The 23,198-nt window shown below is 36.9% G+C and overlaps 1 protein-coding gene across 1 annotated transcript; it reads right to left on the bottom strand.

The window, feature by feature from the left end:
- Window positions 1-313: 313 nt before the first annotated feature.
- Window positions 314-22,391, bottom strand: LOC145205386 (uncharacterized). Its single transcript, XM_080078107.1, has 27 exons — window positions 22,270-22,391; window positions 21,962-22,112; window positions 20,718-20,952; window positions 18,792-18,962; window positions 18,362-18,552; window positions 17,880-18,007; window positions 16,879-17,015; window positions 16,218-16,427; window positions 15,877-16,005; window positions 15,213-15,414; window positions 14,697-14,755; window positions 14,123-14,407; window positions 12,911-13,097; window positions 12,119-12,239; window positions 10,852-11,064; window positions 9,831-9,965; window positions 8,908-9,049; window positions 7,416-7,615; window positions 6,963-7,086; window positions 5,939-6,138; window positions 5,279-5,433; window positions 4,824-4,917; window positions 4,202-4,376; window positions 3,473-3,646; window positions 2,504-2,661; window positions 1,657-1,917; window positions 314-1,287 (listed from the first exon to the last, which is right to left on the bottom strand). The coding sequence occupies exons 1-27, from the start codon at window positions 22,316-22,318 to the stop codon at window positions 1,065-1,067; spliced, it is 4,509 nt and encodes a 1,502-aa protein (XP_079934233.1). The 5' UTR covers window positions 22,319-22,391; the 3' UTR covers window positions 314-1,064.
- Between the last annotated feature and the right edge of the window lie 807 nt (window positions 22,392-23,198).

The following is a 23,198-nucleotide window of genomic DNA, read 5'->3' as shown; positions in this document are numbered from 1 at the left end:
ATTGTCAATTAATCGAATAATCTCAGTTAGGTTTGATGTAGACAGAAAGTTACAGCAATTGCACACGTAAGGATTGTCAAGTAACCGAATAAACTTTGAAAAATGTGATGTTGATATTTTTATCTCATTAACATGACTTAACGCATAATTTAACTATTGCACAATGGTTACCTGAAATCCATTTGACGACAAAAAAGTAGATGATGATTTTTTATGAAGCTGTAGGTATCCTTCCCATTAACTAGTAATCACAGTACGCCAAGTTTTGCCCACTGACCCCTTGACTTCTTTTATGCACACAACAAAACTAAAATTGGTATTCCAAACTTTTGTATTTAATTTTTGTGTAAATAGTGATACACACACCACTGCCGTACACCATAATACAAAAAAAGCAACAACGTTGTTATCTATAAATGCATAATAATTATACCTCTGAATATTTTTGTGTTTTACAAAACTTGCTGCAAAGCTATTTAGCTAGAAATACTGCATAAATGAATTTTAGACGCAATTGTACAGTATGGTGGCGATTCAACTTTGCCAATAGCAGTTAAATTTAACGACTGAATTTCGTGCTTACAAACTACTGTTCAGGTTTTCATTAGTACCTGAGGAATAGTTTGGCTTAGCTTGTGTAAACGTAAACGTGGCAACTCAACGTGCATTTGTGCTAATGAGTGAGTGACGGGTACAAATTTACTTCATAACACCACTACAAACGGTGAAGTTGAAAAACAAACACAACATTTTTAATAGTGATTTCTAAATAAGGTGCATGGTTTTAAATCTAAGAGTCATAAGCAAATTTGCGAACTCTTACCAAATTGGAAGAACCTAATGTCAAAGGTTATGTACCAATACATTAATGACTATTTGGTGACATTAATAAAACTTGTTTTCACTATTACAATTTTATATGCAGCAAAACGAAAACTAACATGATACTGCATTAAAAAAAAAGAAAAAATCTATTTGGGGTCTTTTAATGACACATATCTTGCCAAATTATTTTAAACAAAGTGTCCATAAAGAAATAGTGCATCACAAAAGGCAGACTCTTCTTAACTGCTTAACATTGATTCCACACAGTACATGTATTTGGACGCCCTCATATGCTTAGGCGGGACGTTGTCCCAGTTGTCGCTCTCTGACGACCCATAGCGGAGAAATTCGGGCTTGATCCTGTGACAGTTGATGCGTGACAGGGTTTTTCCGCGAGTAAAACATCCAGGACTCTCAATGTCAAAGGTCACGAAGTAATCGTTGCCTGGGCCCGTTTTTACGCTGCCAAAAACAAGAAAATTTGAAAGGTTGGGAAACGTGAGCCAAGACATCCATAGTGCTATGCTAATGTTTTCAATTGAGTTGAGTTTATTTTCCTTGGTAGAAGAAAACATAGGGACACAATTGCATTAAAATAATCACTAAATACGGAAATAGCTGCGCAAAAAGTGAAGGGCACAATTGGTTGATGAGCTAAATGGGCTGCATCTACACCGCCTCTAAATCTTCTCAAAAATAAAGTTTTGCTACATTTAACATGGCGTTCAAAAGTGGACCATAACTCTCTAAATGCAAAAACAAGACAGAACATGTTGCAGAAAGCAGTAACAAAAATTCCGGACAAACTTGAGCACATGCTTTACAACTTACCCCAATACAATTTCATCACTCGTTGCTCCTTCTTCAGTTACTTCAACTGTGTTTAGATTGTTGAAGGTCACTGCAACATTTACTCGACTGTCGATGTTCATGGTGTTGCCCTTCCGTAACTGAACCTTAACATTCTTCATGGAGTAGCTGCCCTTGCCCTCGCCTCGACCGTGAAAACGCAGCTTCACTCTTTCTAGTCCCATCTTGCGGAAATCTTCGTCGTCCAAAAGCACCCGGTAGCGCCCAGTAAGTCTACTTGTACTGTTACGAAAATTAAGGAAAATTCAATGCTTTTCTTGTTTACTACGGACTACGCCATATGCGTACTTGCACACCTAATTTCAAAACAGGAAGACAAACCAAACACACGGATTTCACGCATAACTTTCTGGATAAGACACAGACAAATTAAAATAGTAAAACCAATTTGGATTTTTTTAAATGTTGTTTGGGGTTTTGTTTTAAATTTATTCACACACCAATATCCACTACCAGCTTAAAACATACTTCAACATTGACTATAAAGTCTAAAACAAACGAATAATACCCTTGACCCAATTTCATTGAATCAAACCGTTTTAAGCAGCCAACAAAAGAAAAAAGAAAAGTACAAAACTGGAAAATAGCGAGAATATAACGTCTAACATGCATCTCAAGTTCATAGAACTCTTCTGCCAAATGTAATTTTATTCCGACGTTTCGACGTCCTATACAGGTCGTCTTCATCAGGGCCTTTTACCCTTTTAAATTTACAAAAGATACTATGCCTGGCAGCAATAGCTTATATATATATGCATAGAATGTAATCAATGTAACCAGGTCTTTGCTGGCCCTACATTTTTCTTACCTATAATCTCCTTTTCCAGTTTTGCCGACCAGTGAAAATGGAGCCCATGCGATAGGTGAGGGTGGCAATGGAGGTTGGGGCAACTCAAAATCGTTGACAATTTTGAAGGGTGTTAAGCAGAAGTTGTCAAGCTTTAGTGCCGCTTCTTCAATGGTCACCTATTACCCAACACATAAAAATTAAGCAACAACTAACTTGGGTGAAATTTTTGTGCCACACAAACAAGGCAAATTGTTCTATTGTGCGTGTGGAATAATTGTTGTTTCACATGCTAAAAATAAGCCCAGAAGAAGTTTTTGAAAAATGGATAATCCCTTCTCTACGCATGACATAAAGCCTCAATTACTAAAACACTATTATGCATAAAGAATCTATAAAAAAATCATTTTCAAAGTTACAAAAGATTTACTACAAAGATTACAAAGTTTTTGGCAATACACTGGACTACCAAGGTCTTAATTTTGAACTGTTTGAGATTGTTAATGCAAAATCCTGATAATTTTACATCAAACTACTTCTAGTAATTTTAACCACAAAAACACATTCAAGTCCGTACTCGGTTATAATTGGCATAGCAAGAGTGTCCGAGTGGTCTTCCTAAAATTTTAAAAATACAGCCTTTTTGGTGAAAATAACGACCCAAATAGACGTAAAAAGCGACATGTCCTTTTTCACTGATATCACTGATGATGGCATGAGCATTTGCCGAAACGTTTAAAATATAAAGCATTTCGCCTTTTACGTCTATTTGGGCCATTAGTTTCACGATTAAACTTATAAACAGATCCGTATATAGTGTTTCAAAATACCTTTTTTGTTCCCAAACTCGGTTTAAATCAACTTGTATAAAGTCACAAAGTTTGTTTTTGATAAGTAAATAATAATTTTCACATGAAGTAAATAACCTACACCAAATAAACCTATATAATCTTGATTACAATCGCATGTGAAAACCTGTCACAATTTTACCTCTGTCTCTTTAATAGTAATCGGGGTCGAAAACGGAAAACCCATGGTTCTACTGTCAGGATAGGTTGTGTAGGCCGTTCCACAGTAACTCATACTGCCACATGCTGATGCAACGTTGATCTGATCCACAACGTTATTGCTGACGAACACGCCAAGCATCCAATCCTCTCCATTCTAACAAATTTGTAACATTCTTAAGTTTGTGGTAAAACATCCAAGCTAAATCACTGGTTAAAACTAACTCGGTCAAAGTTAGATTCTTAGGAATGAACATTCACCTTATTCAAATAGAATTAGGTTTTGCGTTTAGCTTTATGTGACATGATCAGTTGCAAGATCAGTTACTGTTAATTTTTTTCTGATTGTGTTAAATTATGATTTAAATCTGCATATGTTGTGTTTAGCAAACCGCCGAAGACTTAAAATCCACAATATGACGTCACCAATATATGTGACGTAACAAAAATGGCTCCACCACCAATGTTTTAAAAAGCACTATACTTTGTTTAAATTAGCGAAAGCAATCTTCTGAAACATTTGCTAGATATTCAATTTTAAAGTTAGATATTCAATTTTAAAACCTAACACATAAAAAATCATTGGAAAACCCAACCAGAATAAACAACAAAACCTTCGTGTCAATGAAATTTCAATGGTGTTTTTTCGAGGCCAAACATTTCGGAAAATCAGCATAAAAATCATATTACTTTGGTTTGACCTTCTACTGACCTTCAGTCCACGTGGTAGCAACATACTGTACGGCCAACCACAGTCACAATTTCCTGGTGTTGGTTCAACATAGTTCATCTCCTTCACATCGCTCCAATTTTCATGCAGACGTTTGATCACTGATGAGTGAATATCAAATCTTTTCAAGACTATGTGATCCTCATTTGCCTCCATTCTATAATAAAATGGTTGCCCTGGTAATTAAAAGCATAAGTGTCGAGATTTTGTGCAGCAAAAAAGATGTTTAACAACCTTTGCCGGGTATTTGACTTCGGAAACTGGTTTCAAAAGATAGTTTTATGTCGAAAAGAAACAAAAATTAAATTTACAAACTCATCTTGATACGTAGTTTTGCACGAAATTGGTCTGAAGACTTTTTTCCAGAAGAGAAAAAGAATTTCATATTTAGGAATTTTCGATAGATATTTTGGCTCGAAACTGGTCTAAAAAACGTTTTTGCTATCTGGAAAAATAGTGCTACACGCCAAGTGACCGTACACACGCAACTGCTAATCTAAGTATTTGGGTCAATCATGTGGCCCTGATAAAAAAAGGTTGTGCGCCACTGATCTATGACCATTAGGAATATACATAACAACCCAGGTTTCCTATACATACTTACTGATGAACAAATTTGTCCATTTCAATCCAACGCTTACGGTCGTTCATATGTCGTTTCTGGCACATAAATACCCTCAGTGTCAGTTTGAGTTGACCTGAAATTGGTACAGCAAAAATTTAAACCGTTATATACAGTAAACTTTGCTGCAATGCGTTTGTTACGTTATCGAAATAGATTAAGTTTCCCATAGAAAGGTTTACTATGAAACTAATCTGAGAAAAATGCAAATTCTAACGATTGTTTATGTCAAAAAAAATCTACACAACACAACGAAAAAAACAGAAACATACAAATTATGGTTTAAAAGCAATACAATACGTCGAGACTACAAGAATGAAATTTAACAAAATGCATTAAACTGTTTTTACTACTTTTTTAGAAACACCTATAAAACCAAAAACAAGTAAAATTTAGGATAAAATAACATTCAGTTTCTGACTTTGCCAACTAATTACCTGTAGATGCTCTATTTCTTCGCAGTCGAACATGAAAGGTGAAAGGTTCATGGTCGAGTTTATTGTCCCACTCATAAGCAAGAATAGGCTCCTTGAGAAATGTATTGATGCTTGCAGATGTAAAGTCTTCTCTCGCCCAAGATCGACCGTTCCATCTGCAATTTTAAAGCAAAACCACTATATAGGACAGATTCATCCTGTAGTTGATACTAAATTGAGCATATTATCACAGGCAAAGTAAGGTTTCAACCATAAAAGATTTCCATTATTATTTTTTAACCATGTAGTAAATCTATATTTGAGATCCGACATCCTTTTTCTCATGGTTTAGGCAATTTTAAACAGACCTATTCGGGTAATTGCATGAGCAATTTATCTATTATATGTGTACATTTGAAAAAGTTTGAATCATTCTTTCTTGACCAAAACGTGGGAACAAATCCGCGTTAGACGGAAAAAAAGAAAAAAAAATATAGACAAATACAATATGTACCCCCTTCAGGGAAAAGTGTTGAACCAATTTGTAAATAATACAACGCTCTTTTTTCGGTTTAAGGAAAAAATTTAAAAACACTTTGTATATAGTTATATAACTGTTTTTATATATTTTTTTGTTTAACACAAAACATAGAAATAGAAACATAAATAAAGCCTTCTTACTGATCAAACCCAGCTGGTGCTTCTCGGCCAGGTAGAATCAAGACATCGCAAGGGGCAAGTACTACACCAGGGTTCTCGTCACCCAGTTCAGTGGACTGCAGCTCGTAGTACTTCTGTAGAATGTTGTCAACCCTTTTGTGCCAGCGGAAAAAAATCGGATCCCTTACTGCGGTTTGAGCAGAACCCATGTAAGTACTTTTCTGCACATGAAAAAATAAATTTGTCGGAATTGTTTAAAACATACATTTTGGGGTAAATTATAATTTTTGGCAAATTGTAAGTTTTTATTTTTTTACTTTTGCACTTTGTTTTTAGTTTAACATGTTTTTTACTTCTACACGTTTTCGTCTTATGTCCATATCATAGCAGGTTTTTACTAATCTTGTTAGTGCTTTACAGTTTAACTTGTGTATGATTCTCTAGCGCTTATTGTTGTTGTTTAGATACAGGTATTGCCTATAAATAAAAGGACCCACTCACAAATCATGACCAAATAAATTTTGGTTTCTGATTTTTAGTGACAAAATGTTTTTTAAGGGGAATATAGAAAGGTAAAATGTCCAAATTATATAGTGACATCATCACTATGTCGAAGCATAATTGGTGACGTTGTGTTGTACGTTAGTTTTGAATTTTTGCATGCACTAGGGCAGTGGTTCCCAACCAGGGCCCGTGGCCCCCCAGGGAAGCCACGAGCGGTATTCCGGGGGGGGGGGGGGGGGGGGCACGGGCGTGGATTCACAAGAAACATCCACTAAAAGTCATTTTGACTATAACTTTATTCCGCAATTTAATCGACTATCTCACATACTATTGGTTTATAGTGAGGTTTATCACGATCATTTCTCTATTACACCTGTTTAAGGCCAAAATTAATACCGTATTCCAACGCGAGATTGTTATCTACATTTTAAGGGGGGCCACAGGACCTACATGGTAACTTGAAGGGGGCCACAAGGCCAAAAAGTTACTTTAAGGGGGCCATGGTCCACGAAAGGTTGGGAACCACTGCACTAGGGCTTACCCTCGGGGGAAATCCCCCTGCGAACGCCATGTGACCAGTGTTGTGAATGCCGCCGAAATCTTGAGCGTAATCGTAAGTGGTTGGCTCTATCAGATGTCCCGCAAAATTTGGTGAAAATCCTTCACTGTTCGTTAAAGGAATTAACGATTAGGGATAGCGTTAGCAGAAAACCAATGTTATTTTGTAATAGTATCGATTACCAGAAAAGTGTTTCAAAAATATTTTTTTGTAAAATAGCATCTATGGTGTAATAATCTCCACAAAAATAATGAAAGATTTTTTTGAAAAGTATGGTTACAATTATTTTTGTTTCATACAGATTTTGCACTTTATTTTTCTGATTTACCATAAACGTATTTCACAAAACAAACTAAACCCAGAGGCTTAGCAATCCTATTTCCAATCACCTCATAAACATTTCAACAACAAAAAAAAAACACTAAAAAGACTTACGCCTCAAAGCCACGGGGTCGAAGAGTGCCAGCTTCGTAGGCCTTAATAAGAGCTTCCTCAAATCGTTTCGTTTCAGTTTGCAAACCCACGGGCCAAGATCGTTTTTTTGGTCGAGGAACCATCCAACCAAACTCCCCACTATTGTGAAATTCATATCCAGCATCAAATCCGTAAGGTTCAACTTCATCGTACTCGTAAGCCTACATAATAAGACGTTATCTGTAAACTTATTCGAATAGAATCAACGATAGAGATTTTATTGTATAACATGAAAGTAACCATCGACTAATGGCAATGTGATAAGGGTAAAAAAATAGTATAAAACATTGCTTATGGCAGTGGTTCTCAAACTTTTTTTTGTTGCGACGCCCCTGGAAAAGTTTTCTGGACTTGTGACGCACCAGCAAATAAAAGGTAATGAGGAAACTTATCAATAAACAGTTAATTTAAATCTATTAAACAGCACTTAGAGAACAATTTTAGCCTAACTGTTTTTCGACAAAGTTATAAAACTGCTTCAATTATCGCGCACAATTGCATTGTCTTGTCTGCTGCAAGGTCTCAACAGCATCAATAACGAATTACAATGAAAGTAATGTTTCAACTTACGAACAATATAAACTGATGCACAAAAATTTACTCCTGCAACTCATGCACAATAATCACCTAAAACTTTAGCTAACAATTATACGTTATACGGTTATAACTACCTCAAGCCTTTGCTAGAAAAGTCGCCTTTGTTACATTGTTATGAAGACTCCGTTCACATAGTCAAGTTTAATGCCCGCCAAGCGTCGCCCCAGACACGCGCCTATCACGCACTTGCTGCTTGTACTGTTTGGTCTCGACGTACATTAACGGACAGCCGCGTTTTTTATCAAAAACTTTTGAGGTAAATTTACGTCAATCCGCACTCTACGCAAAAAGTATTTGGACGTAGATACGTTAACCGCACTGAAACCTCATTTTTATGAGATAAACTGAGTTCAGTCACGAAACGGAAATATTCTGCGACGCCCTTGGAAAATTGAAACGACGCACCAGGGCGTCGCGACGCACACTTTGAGAACCACTGGCTTATGGTATTTGAGATATCCTGACTGTAAACTTATTAAAATAGATTCTGAAAACTAAAATGCACAAGATGGAAAATAGCCAATAGTAACCGATTAGACTAAGTGACTGTGAAATGATTGTCATTGAAACTAAACCCTTGTTTATTTCGTGAATTAGTTACAACTTGTGGTTTAATAAACATTATCCGTTTTAAAATTTTTATTGATTGCAACCATTTTAAAACTCACAATAGTTGTAATCAAAACATAATTGTGTTTTTTGGTGTAAATGGTCATTCGGGATAAAAAATATAATTTTTTGATAAATCAAACAAAACTAATTCAGAGCAAAACAAATATAAAGGCATAAGCTGTTACAGGTTGGCCCGAATAAAACTGGGTCGTTTGATATAACATATAGTTATTGGATTTTTTACCCTGACAGGGTCCAGTCCCCACGATTCTCTATCAGCGTCGTATCTTGCCAACATCTGGGAATGCATGTACCCAAACAATTCTCCCTGTCTTTTCTTATAGCCTTGATCGAAGCTTCCCGCACGATAAACAGAATGCCAATGTCTGTAAGATAGACAACGTTAAGTCTTCTAAAACAATTTACCGGGACTGTAAACTCTATTCTTGCCAAAATCTTATTGTGCCATATCAGCCATTTTTAGTTTTTGGAAAACGATCGTTTCACTAATATGACTTAAGTACTTGACAAATATTTTGTTCAATGTTTTTAAAAATATAAAACCCATTTAAAAATACTTCGTAATGGGGCCAACAAAGCGATTATCGTAACTCAAAGTGGTAAGAAGTCCCGATTTTGGGGCCCAAACTCAGCCGAGTAACATAGTACAACCTTAAACCCGAATCGAAACAAAAATTGTGTTTGAACACAGTCCAATGAAGAATATAACTGTCCAAATAGACGTAAAGTGCGGGCCATGCTTATTGTTCGAACGTTTCGGCAAATTCCCATGCCATCATACTGATATGAGGCTAGATAGGTCAGATTCGTTTATAAACACTTGATACACGTAAATAACTTTTTATCAGTCTTTTAAAGTGTCATAATACGCCAGGCACATCGAAGACGTTGTACCGAATCAAGCCGATTTCCCAAGCATTACCACATGACAGGGCACAGACCAGAAAATCTAGCCTGTGGTGGAATTCGAACCCACAAAAGGCTACCTGGGACTCGCCGCATCCGTGTATAGTGATTCAAAGCCAAACTTACCTAGTGAAATCACAACAGAAATGAGGCCAAGAGTGAATCAGGCCTCAATCAAACCTGTTTTATTATCCTACGAAAGGACAAACCGATCCGACTTACAACTCTGCCGTAACCAACCTGTGATGAAAGTTGAAGTCTCCGTCGCATCTCCAGTAATTCATCCAACTTTCTTCTGGTTTTCCTTTTCTCACGGTTTTAATCATAGCAGCCATGGATGTGAAGGTGCTGTCCATTTTCGGTGGATCTGGGTATCTGCCCAAAAATATTTGTGTTTTTTAGTCCTTTTTTTAATCATTTCGTATCTTGATTTGTTTTTTTGTTCAGGATTGATAATCCTGGCCATGTTGTTTATGGCGAAATCGATGTTAACAAAAATACTATTAAAGATATACATAGGCTGATTTAAGTGTGCTGTGAGTGTCACGTTTTCATTTTTGGCACCGTCTGACGTCATAAAAGCAATTCTATGTTGCTTCGCTGTAGCGAATTGTCGAAAAACACGTGGCCTCACGAGACTTAGCAGCAGACAGTTCGAGTTGGTGTTGAGCTGAGGTTGTCGCAACTGTTGTATCTGTCTTTTATCGTTTTATCACGTTGAATTGGGTACTGACAGCCCGTTATTGCTAAGGAAAGGCGTACCATAAGTTTCAGCTGTGATACGAAGATGTCTACGATTGTCAAAGCACAGAAAAAGCTTTTGGCATGTTTTGTACGACTTTGCACTTAAGGAAAAGTACTGTAACAAACTTGCATTGCCCTGGTAAGAATTCACAAGTCCACACTTGTGTAAGTCCCATGCAACAGAATATGAACAAATTCAACGTTTAAGGGTTAAATACGAAAATATATACACTACATACATATAGTGGTGGGATTCAAATTTTTGTCAGCAGGTTCTATCACAAAAGTTATATTTTTCAGCCGGTTCCGTTACAAACAGTCCATTGACAGTAAACAGTAATGCTAACCGGTTCGCTGATCGCATAAAACTTCGTATGACGATTCCCGGCTGAATAACACTACTGCATACATACGCCCAACATACAGATCTTGACGTTTAAATTTCAGTCAAAAAACGTAACAGATCATGTTTGCTTAACTAAATTTAAAATCAAGCTTTCCAGGAGAAAAACCTTACCTGACGTGATTCTTCTTTGCCAGTTTACTGTGTACAATGTAACACTCGATCGCCCACTTGTACAACTCAGGGTTTACTTCAAAGCTTTTCTGCATTGCCTCCGCATAATCCAATACAGCATCAAGATCGTCAGTGTTCTCTTCAATCCTCTCAAGTTCCTTGATAAACTTCGCGGCTTTTGCCTTGTGACTTCCGTCAAAGTTGTTGAAAGGACTGTGAAGGCAATGTTAAAGTAAGGAATTGTTTATGTTAAGTGGTAGAGTTACTAACATCATAATTCAGACAAGATTAAACAACAAAACTGTTAAATGAGTAGTTAAAGAGGGACAGGACTGGAAACTAAGTTGTAAGGTTAGGATCTAAGTTTTGACTTAAGTTTTATTGTTATTTTATTAAAAACAGAGAATGCCATAAACATTTGGTATTCTGTGAAAATACTGTGTACAACGGTTGATTCTGTTTGGCCTAGACCAGTGGTTCTCAAACTTTTTTATTGTCGGGGCCAAATGGTATTTTTTAAGTGTGTAGGGAGCCGCAAAAAACGAAACCTTGAGAAAATCACTAAAGAATATGACTTTGAAAGCTAAAATAGCAATGTTTGGTGGTTTTCTGAGGTCTGGTGCGAGCCGCAAAATAAGCAATTGGGAGTCGCATACGGCCCCGAAAACCGAGTTTGAGTACCACTGGCCTAGACCCTAGAGTTTTATACACTGGGTTTTGGAATATATTGATGTACAGAACAGTAATCACCGGAAAACTGCTACTGCAGGTGGATTTCAGTTCAAACTAAACTTTATTTTTGTTAAAAATCTCATACTTAACCAAAAAACTGTAACATATTCACAACCATTTTCTTTTTAATTTTGCAGTACTCTTTGTGCAACCTATCGGTATTTGCCAAACTGTCTAATGTGAGTTATGGTGTAAGTTTGTTTTTCTCATAACTTAGAGTTTTGTTAAAATAAAACTTTCTTTACGAAATTAAACTACAAGTGATAGTTTGGCAAAAATCAGAAATTTATTTTTCTTTAACTGAGATTGGCCAACGAGTCGCACTTTTTAAGACAAAGTCGGAGTCAAAAATTTTTTATCGATTTTTTTATCGATTTTTTCGGCTAATTTTGTAAAAATAACTATAAATTGCGACCCAACATAGAGGCTTGATTTTTGGTTGGAGTCAGAGTCGAAAATTTTTAACAGACTTCACAATTCCTGTGACATGAGACTGTCGCTGTTTTTTTCTCGGTTTAATGAAGCATCAACTTACGCAGCCAATCCAAGCCCTGAAGCGTCTTGTTCATCGTCAACCTCTCCGGACGGTTGCCATCTAAAAAGTTGTTCGAATCTCATTTGCAACATTTCGCCTTTTGACTGTTTCGCTGCCTCGTCTGGAAAGTGACAGTAAATATTTGTAAGTTTTGTCACAGCAAACTTTTCTGTTTGAATAAGATGATAATGCATGTAATATGGATACACACACATTACTCCTAAGCAAAACAGTGATAAATAATTTAACCTAGAGATGTACCGAATATTCGGTTTGCCGAATTTATTCGGCAGAAACGGCAATTTTTGCAAAGATTTGTTTTCGGCCGAATAATAGTTTGCTGCGAATCGGTCGAAACCGATTATTTTACGAACACAAATTTAAAGCGTTAAAAGTGTCTTTTCTGCGTAGTAATGTACCACACAATCTTTCAAACTACACCATAACGAAAATCGCGTCAATTTTTACATTTTTTAGAAAGTCAAATGAGGAACTAATTGCCTGGTAGATATGTTTTTATGTGCCTGCCGAGTATTCGGTTTCGGCCGCACCGAAATTTAGCTGATTCGGTACATCACTACTTTATTGAAGGTAAACTCAATATGTTATATGCAACTAATACTCTACGTAACCATTATACAGATGAATCCGGTTAATCGCATATTAACCGAACAATTTTGTTGTCAAACGGTCATGGTTAGACTTTGCGATCACTATGCAATAAATGGGTTTTGAGATTAACCGAATTCTTCTGTACAACATAATAAACCATATTCGCAGATACTACAGTACCTTGCTTGAGTAGTTTCTTCCACTGCTTAGCTGCCCTCTTTACCAAATCAAAATCTGCATCTGCCCTGACCAGGTCGGCCACAAGTTGTGCAAATTCGCCGTCAGCTTTTTGCGCCTTGTTGTCCTTGGACAGGATTTCACTACGGGCTTGTACGAGTTTAACGTAGTTCATTAAGTCCGAGTTGGGCTGGAAACAAAATATTGATCGTTTTAAAGCTATGCTACGCTTTTGTTTTTACTTTTGTGAAGTGTTTTGTTTTGTGTGTGCAGAACTGAGCACGTTTTTAAAGCAAGTAGACCAGTGGTTTTTGGCCTGTGTTCGATCGAACCCCAGAGGTTTGGCAACGATGAATCAGGGGTTCGACGAAGGCTTTTTTGAAGTACAAATACACGGCAAACCTTTTAATGGAAATTTTTATTTGCTATGTGGCAAAACATTGGAAGGTTGTAACTAGGTTTTTGACGTAACAAAGAACACTGTGCGCATTGTTCGTAGGCAGCAAAACGACGAATCTTTTTTGGCGGCAAAAACGTATAGTCAAAATCACAAAATGAGTTAGAGACCTAGGATGTACTTTGTTGGGGTTCGCCCAGAGGCTGAAAAATATCAAAAGTATTCGGCCGTGATAAAAGGGTTAAGAACCACTGAAGTAGACAAATTTAGTAAAACCGGAATATACGATTAAACAAAGTACATTTAACAAGATTCGTTTTTTGGTTCCTACAGTAAGACTTCGGGCCCTGAAATCACGTATTCAGAGATTTATTTTTCTACAGAACCAAATACTTTCCAAATATAAGTCCCTAATGACAAGAGGTATTGTAGCAGGAGTAGGAGATTTTGTTAGCCAGTACATAACAGGATGTCTAAAGCAATTCGTTTAGGAACTAAAAAAAAAAACCTAGACGAAATCGTCATGATCCACATGTACTTTAACACCTGTAATTTTATACGAGATGCAGTATTTCAAACCCAATAGTCTCACAGATAAATATTTCTATGTATTTGTACTACGACTTACTGTACACGCTAGGTTATCTCCCAAAAAACCTGGCCTACAGATCTTCAAAGGTTAGGCAAAGCGGCCTTGCGTTAAAAAAACTAACCAAAGGGATTTAATTATGCCCACAATGCTTTAAATTTACACAGAAAAAACACCATACATAGAACTTTCCTGAACAATCCCCTTCATTTATCTATTTGTTACTCACGTTGCTATGGTAATAATCCAAGAGGTCCTGCGAGTCTGAAATCAGCTTCTGGAGGGAGATCGCAGATTTTGCCCGTTCGGCTTTTCTCTTACGCCCTCTGGTGGATCTTCCTGCCCGGCTGATCTTAATCGAGTCGTTGGCGAATCCCTTCATGAGAAGGAGAAGCATCTGAATTCGATCCTTCTTCTCCCCTGTGACCTTGGATGCCAACTTCTTCCAGTACTTCACTGCCGGACTCTGGGGTCCGTAGGAAGAGCCGGTGGATAGGGATGCCACTCTGGCCACCTGAAAGGCATCTTTAGTTTGAATTGTACTGAAAAGAGCAGGAGGAATAATAAACGCGAAAAAGAATGAAACCGCATTTGGCTGCCTAAAGCTAATTTTTTTTATTGTATCATGACTGGATATAATATTCAAACATTTCGGCAATAACCGGTAAACTTCCAGTGTAATGCATTGATTACTGAACGAAAAAAGAGAAAAAACAGGGAGGTACTTAACAACTAAAAAAGTAAAAAAAAAACATTAGTAAAGAAGTCAGAAAACTGTAAATAAAAGACAATATTTTTCCTACCTCCGATTTAGTGGCGTCATCATCATCATTATCAGTCTCGATTATGACGTTTTCGCTGGCTGAAAAAATGTAACAAAATTCTGTCAAACACTACATATACAACCTAAAGTAATGAAGAGGGGAGTTTTTATTTTGTCTGCTATGTGATATGTGATAACTAGGGCGTTAGCTACAGCAACATACATGTAGAAAAGGCGCAATATAGAGTAAGAGGTTAGACGTTGGACGTACTGAAGGCACTAGTTCCGCGCTAAGTGTCTCATCGGTGCAGCTCGTGACAAGACATTGACCGTATGCGGTATAGCCACATTACGGCACTCCAGTTCGTTGGGAGAAACATGCTAAAAGCCATGCCTCACTAAACCACGTCGATACCACACCTGGACATTAATCACACAGGAATGTATTTACTGGCTACAGTTTGGCGATGGTCAATAATGTAGTTTTATTCTGTCAAGTTGTTTACCTAGGGCCAGGGTGCAATTTTTTAACATTTTTTTACTGTCATAACATTACCTGAAGTGAGTTTAAATCCAGTGGTTTCGTACACAGCTTTCACAACATAAGTTCCAATCTTATTGAACAGAGGTCCCTTGGAGGACTGTAAAAGGGGAACCACCTCGCAGTACGTGTCAGAGTTTTCTCGACTTCCGGGTTTCCCCAAAATAACAAAGCGACGAGTTGGCGGGTCGATAGTGCGAACAAGCGGATTGGCTATCTGTGAAAATGTTCAAACACGTTTAGCCCAGTAACAATATTTTGTTTACCACACATTCCTTTTTCTAGTGGCGAAAAGCTGCCCAAAATTTAAACTTAATTTTTTTTTTATTGTTGGAATACGCGCTAAATCGTTTATGCAAACCAATGATCACGATACAAAATATAAATCATAGTTTGTCAGGTGATGCCGAATCAAGCCGAACTTCCAAGCACTCCTAAAGGCACAATAAATATTGCCAGTTTGGAGAATTAACTATTTGTTTGCTGAACTATTGAGCAAGGTTACGACCAATTACAAAATGAAGAGATTGCATTTTGTGGACAGCGTAAAGTGACAATAAAGACATGAAACAATACTCTTACGACGTTGAACTTACTATATCATGCACAAAACCTAAGGTCGAAGATGACAACAGACAATAAAGATATGAAACAGCATATTTAAGACGTTGAAGCTTACCTTGACCACACCTTCTGGATTAGTGACGTACACAGTTAGATTTCCAGTTCCGGGTTCGAATCCCGGCTCAATTTTGCACGGTAACCGGCCAACATTCTTCATGGTCGCTTCAAACTCAACGATATCACCCTAAAATGATAATAAACCAATAGTTTCATGGATGTTTGAGCTTTCGTTTTGCGCCACAAGCTTGTGACGTCATACACGTGAACAGTGATATTATGACGTTACAACGTGTTTTGTTTACAAAGATGAAAAATATTTTAGCTGTTGTCATCATTACAAGTTGAGTTTTTGTTTCAGCTACATTTAAAGCAGTTTCTATTATTAATTAAAATTACCTTCTGATAAGGCTTAGGTCTGAACTTGATGCTGAATTTCACTTTTCTTCTTGCTCCATCCATCTTAGCTCTCTTGTTCGGACTCTGATCCCCGTATTCTCCATCTTCATCATTCTCATCATCTGAATCCGCATCAGGAGCGCTGGACTTTGTTCCAGGAGCAAATTCGAATTCTTCACCACAGGTTTGCTCGTAAGCGTCTTTGAAAGGCTGCAGACAAAAAAATGCACAACGTTTTTTGGGGCATACGTGATGCTTTAGAACCAGGTTTTCAAACGCATTTTCTTAAGTTTTTCTTTTGGCATAATAGAAGCGTTTTCGTACCACTAGTTTTGCATATTTCGCATAAATATTTCCATACGTAAATATGCCACCAAATTATGTAAAATATACCTCATGGGCCCCCGATTGAGAACCCCTTTAAAGTTTATAACACACTTGTTTGTAAAAATAAATATTTAATTTTTTTTTTTTTTTTAGCACTTCAGTTGTAAATTAGACCTAAACTGGTTTTGTTGACAAGTATACTAAACATGTTGTTGTTTTAGTATATTTTTAACAAAACGACCAGTTGATACTGATTTCAATATAAAATGTAGTTGGAAAGCGGATAATAAAATCAATTTCGCATTAAAAAAAACTGGTAGAATATGCAACTTACCTTGTCAGGTTGGTGGCGTAAAATCACCAATTCATTATCAGAGAATTGATATTTAAAGAAATCGTAGAAAGACCCAGCTCCGTACAAACTGTCGTACTTCCATGCATAGTTCATCCACGACAAGGCATCAGATTTACCTAAACAGACACAAGCAAATGTTAATTTGTTTATTTGTTGTATTCTTATTCTCGGCGCCGGACAGTGTTGTGTTTAGAATACGATCGTCGTAGTGTTGGGTGTTTATTATAAGTCCGTTAAATCAATATTTATTTAGTTTTGTTTTTTACTGTGGGTTTTCAGCATTTCGTTTAACTTTTTTGTCCAGTGAAACACAAGTGGCTGAAGCGGGATTAGAACCCACAAGCTTTTGACACTAGCAAGATTACAAGAGAATAATACGTTACTATACTTTATGATTAGGGTTAGCGCTGCAAGGTAGACTGGAATTGATTCTAGAACCCCCCAGAAAACCTGAAAATCGAAAAAAGGTCCAGAAAATTGTGCTCTGCGAAATATTCTATATTTTAAAGTGAAAATATTTCCTGGTGTTTAGGACTTTGTGACGAAATACTGGTGTGCATGACAATGTTTCTAAGCTAGTATTCTTGTTACTGGAAATGACAAACATCCTTACCCATCACAATAAAGTTGAAAATGAATATTATTTGAACAGCTTTTTTATGTTTACCTGCGAAGTGTGCCGCGGAAGGAAATTTTAGTTTTTTAATGCAAAGTATAAGAATCACTGTTCTATAGTGATGACTCTTGACTATACAGTGAATGGGAAAACAGACACAAAAGCTAAATTTATGGATCTTTTGTTGCAAGTATATATTGCCTATATTAAACGAACAGATCTTTCAATACAGGACAAGTCATTCAAGACAGACAAAGGAAATGGAGTTGTCAAATTGGCGTTCATGATTGCATTCGGTTTTGTAGCCAATAAACATTACTTGAGAAGTTTAAATATTTGTTCGGTGAAACGTTGTTAAAATCACCTTCTTCAAACGGATGGGAAAGACCAAGGCAGTGACCGCACTCGTGCGCCAGGTAGTGGAGAAAACGACGCGTAGCATTCACCTTCACCTTTTTTTCGTCGCTTTCCATTCCGTTAAAGGAAGTGTGGCTAAACACAAAAAAATCTATCAGTTTAAAGTATGGTACGATTTATAAGTTGTTTGATACATTGCTTCGAATTAAAATGCATTTAACACATATTTAGATGCGTAAAAACAGTATTGCAATTGGAAGAATATGTTTTACAATTCAAATAATCTTAACGTATAGTTTAGGGAACAATTTGGCATTCCCTAATTTGATTAAAAGACAAAAACAGTTTTTACTTTCAAAAAACCCACGACAAGGCTCAATGTATATATTAACTGGACTAGAAATCAATTCCTTACATGTTATTATTGAGGCATTCGTACTGACTGATATAGGATGTAGGAATACAACTTATCCTAATTTTAATCCTTACCCAAGAAACAGACCGAAGCCCTTCTTTTTGTTATTGTCAAATGAAAAGCCCATGTATCTTGAATCTGGTGGATTAGTTGCCATCAAACACCAAATGTGCTGATCAGTCAGTCCTCCTTCATCAAAGAAGTCATCCATTACAGCTGACATGTCTGCCATGCTCCACGCTGTCCCTGGTGTCGGGTCTGCAACCTGTGACGTTAATATTAGGATTTTTTTATTTCTGGGGAGCAAAAAATTGTCAGAAATTTTGAGAAATGAAAAAACATCGAATATTGTTTGAAAACAATTATTGAACAAATAAAGCAGGATTTTGTGATATCTTTTTTTGTCAAGTAGATTTGTAGAAAAAAACGGTTTTACAAAAAAAATGTAAATATATTTTTTACACATTCTATGAAAATTTAATAAAAACAACCTAAACAGTTCACCTTATCTGAATTAGCGTCATCATATCGAAGTTTCAAACCAGCATCCTCAAAAACTGAAAACAAATCAATCTTTCTGTTGGCCATCGGACCAGTGGTGAAATCCTTGAGCTCTATGATTGGCCAAACCTTCTTGTCGACGTAATCAATATCCAATGTGACGTCACGGAAGTGCTGTAAAGTAGCAGGGGTTTAAACTAGTGAAATTTCGGTTCAATATGCAGTTGTGCGGATGTTTTAGTTTTGGCCGGAACTTTTTACGTGCATAAACCTAATGCCTAAACTTTCAATATCATCGATTTAATTTTTGAAAGATCGCAGATTCACCAATCAGAGGTGTAATCGGGCCGGGTATTTCGGGCTTGGGTTTCTTAAAAAAATGGCTTGATTCGGGCCTGACTTTACACTCTGTGTCAGTATTTTTATGAATAATTTTAGCCAGCTAAGTAGCCAGTTGCTGGTTCTGACCTAATGTCAAATAGTCCTAAAACGCCTTGTTTAAGACCAATTGTCTATTGTGTTTGTCTTGCTTTTTTCTTAGGCTTCTAGGCCTGTCAACTAAACTTTCGGGCCCAAAGGGTCTTCGCAAAGACGATTCGGGTTCGGGCTCCAGTTTCAGGCCCGTTTACAACTCTGTCAACAATTGTTTTGTTTTGAAAACACGAGCAAATTTGTCTGCAAAATTTCAGGTCGTTGGTTGGCTCACGTATTGTAAAAGGTGTTTTGGAGAATCGTAAATAAGTTCAACAACACAAGGGTCAGTTAAAAATATCTGTCAGTTTAAAAAACCAATAATGCAACGATTCGTCAAAATTAGGTTCGTACCGAAACCGAATATTCGGCAGTTTTTCTAAATCAATCGAACGGTTCTTATAGTAACATCATACAAAGTCTTACGCTACGCTTTTCACCTAGTGTCCTAAATTTTGATGCCAGGTAAATGTTGGTGTTACTGCAACATCAGGAAGTTTGATCTCGTGGAAATTATGCTTTTTAAGCAATGTTAGCTTTTGCAATGTGTTTCCATTTTCTGTGGTACGTTTAAACTTTTAACGAATGGTAATAAAGTGTTTCCTTAGCCACCAAAACAATTTATAACATAATAAGTTTGTTAAGTTTTGTTTAGTTTATAGTTGATGTTATCAAACATTTACGCCTTATCGAGTGAAGTGCGTTTGTAGCGATTGCGACATAATTTGTGCAAACTTTGCAATAATTGTTTACCAAAATAGCTCGTTTTTGACTCGTTAGCTCAAAGCCTGCGAGGAAGTTCAAATGTGTAGTAACTTAATTCAACTGTAATGACAAATCATGTTCGAACTTGTAATATTTCCTGTTGCAGTTAATAAGGATGTAGATGCGACTTCGTGATCTGGTGTTTACGTGCTTTAACCGTATGTTTTGTGCTGTGCCGTGATTAGACGTTGCTTTATGTGGGAATTGTGCAAGAGCCAAACGCAATAGTACATGTGTACGATTTAACGCCTTTATCTCGGGTATATATAAAAGCGCACTGGTTCATTTCGATTATTTTCTTTCCCTTTCTTGTGCCTTTCAGAAGCAATAAAGAAACGAACCGAAGTGCAATACACTTGTGTGGAGTTTGCAGGACTCGGTCCTGACAAGCTCGGGAGGTTTAGGACGGTATACCTCTTTAATTTGTAGTGACGCGGCTATAGCCTTGAGACTCATCAGCGAACATTACCGTTAAACCCATCACTACACGTTCCTACACATGGGTAAAGACTTTGTGAGACACCATAATAATTTTAAGGGAGCATACCTATACGTTAGATCTTATGATTATTTTGTACATTAATCAGTAAAAAGCAGTGGCAAGGTCGGCACTAACAAACAAACCAATATGTTGCCATCCTTCGCTGGTGATTACATACAAAAACAAGCCAGAATTTGACTGATTAAAAATACCTGACTCTGCCGGGAAACACCGTGGAATTGGAAAAGCGCGTTTTCGATTTTGATTGTCATGTCGAGCTTTAGTCTCCCTGCAGTCTTCGCGACGGCAGTAATGGTTCCCTCCCTTTTGCCGCCGTCACTCAAGGTCACGTTCACGTCAGCGGTCACGTGGGTGCCATCTGTCTGTGACGTCACAGTCACTCCGTCCGCATAAGAACGAAAAAATGCAGCAGTCGATTTTCCAGTCCTTTGAATATTCAAAGTTAAGAGTTGTGTCGATGGAATATGCTTAGAATGGGTTATGGTCAAATTGTGTCTGTTATTGTGATTTAGTTAATTTATTTAGCAAAAAAAGTCCGACTTGTTTTATGATTTGCATCGACTTTAGTTAATAAGTTTATTGGTGAAAATAACGGCCCATATAGATGTAAAAAGCTGATGATGGCATGATCATTTACCGAAACGTTTGAAAAATAAAGCATGTCGCTTTTTACGTCTATATATGGGCCGTTATTTTTACCATTAAACTTTAGTTAAGTTGGGGCAGTTTCATCCAATAATTAAATCGGCATTAGATTTTTTATGAAAGTATCAAAAACAATATTAGTTGTTTTTTAATGTTTCATATACTAGTTTTAAAACAACCAGTTTACTAGATTAGTGTAAAATTCGCATTGGGGCCGACGTTGTTATTATTGCAACGTGATTTTATGTGTTCTCAAAGTAAATGTTAAGGCGGTCTATTTTAAGAACAAAATCGGCATTGTAAGACAATTAGTACGCCAGGCCCATTGAAGGCACCATACCGAATCACTCGTTAATCAAGCATTCACCACCATATGGCAAGGCGTAGGCGAAAAAATATAGTCTGCGGTGGGATTTGAACCCACGACAACAGTTCTTCCGGGACTCGCGCTCTACCAACTGAGCTACGCAGGTTCAGTGGAGGTATCCATTAGATCACAAATTAAATGTAAAACACCCAATAACTAAATGAGCCTAATATTTCCCTGTTAATATATTGATTTGTAAACGCACAAAAACGTAGGTTAGTTCATAACAGAACGTTTCGCACTTGTTTGCTAAACACAAACAAAATCATCGACCTATAAAACACAAACATACCACCAAAAAAGAAAAAAAATCAATAAGTAAACAAAACGCATAACGCTAAAAATCTACCAACGTCTAAACATCAAATACAGGGTTGCAAAACGTTGATTTTACGTTAAAACCAAGTCGTGTATATTCCTTACCATTTTTGTCCACCAGTAACGACCAGAGTACCACTTATCATGTTTAGAGCTGTTTGGTATGGGCCTGGTTGGTCCACGTCGACTTTTACCTCCACCTTCTGGTCTCTGTTCGAAGTCGCATACAGGCCGCTGATAGATTTGGCATAGTCAACTGAAATAATTGTATGTTTATAGTTAGTAGGTGATTTAGGCCGCTTATGTAAATATTTTTCGTTAAGACAGTAAGTACGATGCCTGTAAATCTTGCGTAAGTTTCAAATGAATACAGTTGCCTAGATTTTTTTCAATTTATTTTTACTAACACTTACCTCTAGGTTTGCGGCCACCAGGACGAAATCCAGCATACAACGAAGTCATCCTTACAATTTCAAGTTGAGACTAAGACTTATTAAAAACAAGTCTGCGACAAAATAGTTGTATTTAAATGCAGATCTATAATGCGTAAGAAAGTACATTAAAGCTTAATGAAGTCCAATGTCAAAATTCAAAAGTAAATTTCCAATATTTAACGCTGAATCCCCTATACTTTTCGCCTAACATACGCACAAAAAAGGAATTTCATTTGATTTTGGAATAGATTGCCACAGTTGGCATACATTCAAACAAAAACTGCAAGTCTGTCCAGTAAGGCATCATAAATATTTTAAACCAAACTAGTTTAACTTTTTTGCTGGCGGAAACGTACCACAACAAAAATACCCTAGGGAAAAAAACTGGTTTGCTTTGCCAAAATGGGCACAACGCATATGCTCGACTGTTTTATGAAAAACAGGGGAAGAATTGTAGTAATAGCAGGTTTCGACGATAGAAGGGACCTCTACAAACAATATAACTCAAGCGATACAATGGCGACGCAACCATGCACTAAAGCGTGGGCAAATAGTAAAGCCATAAAAGAGTAGCCTTTCAGTTTGTTGGCGGTTTTGGGCCATGTAACAAGCAAAACGACTCACAAAGACACAAAGATTAAGGCGATTAAGGTTTTGTAGGTGCCTTTTGGACATGCCAGCAATTTTGGCAGTGCAACTTAATTGAACCAAATCAAGCCTATGTGTCCTGTGTCCCCTTTACGGTCCAATGACTGTCTTAACGCACGAAAAACTTTGCGGTATTGCTTGATTTAGCATAGACTAAATACTTAAAGTGGACCTAAATGTCTTGGTAAAAGTCTTCTACAAAAAACATTGCTTTAGCATGAAATTATATTTGTTAAGTCCAACATCAACTACACTCACTA

Source organism: Phallusia mammillata, chromosome 1, assembly GCF_965637545.1.
Source record: "Phallusia mammillata chromosome 1, kaPhaMamm4.hap1.1, whole genome shotgun sequence".
In the NCBI taxonomy this organism is placed as follows: domain Eukaryota; kingdom Metazoa; phylum Chordata; class Ascidiacea; order Phlebobranchia; family Ascidiidae; genus Phallusia; species Phallusia mammillata.
This window is presented reverse-complemented; position numbering and strand designations above follow the sequence as displayed.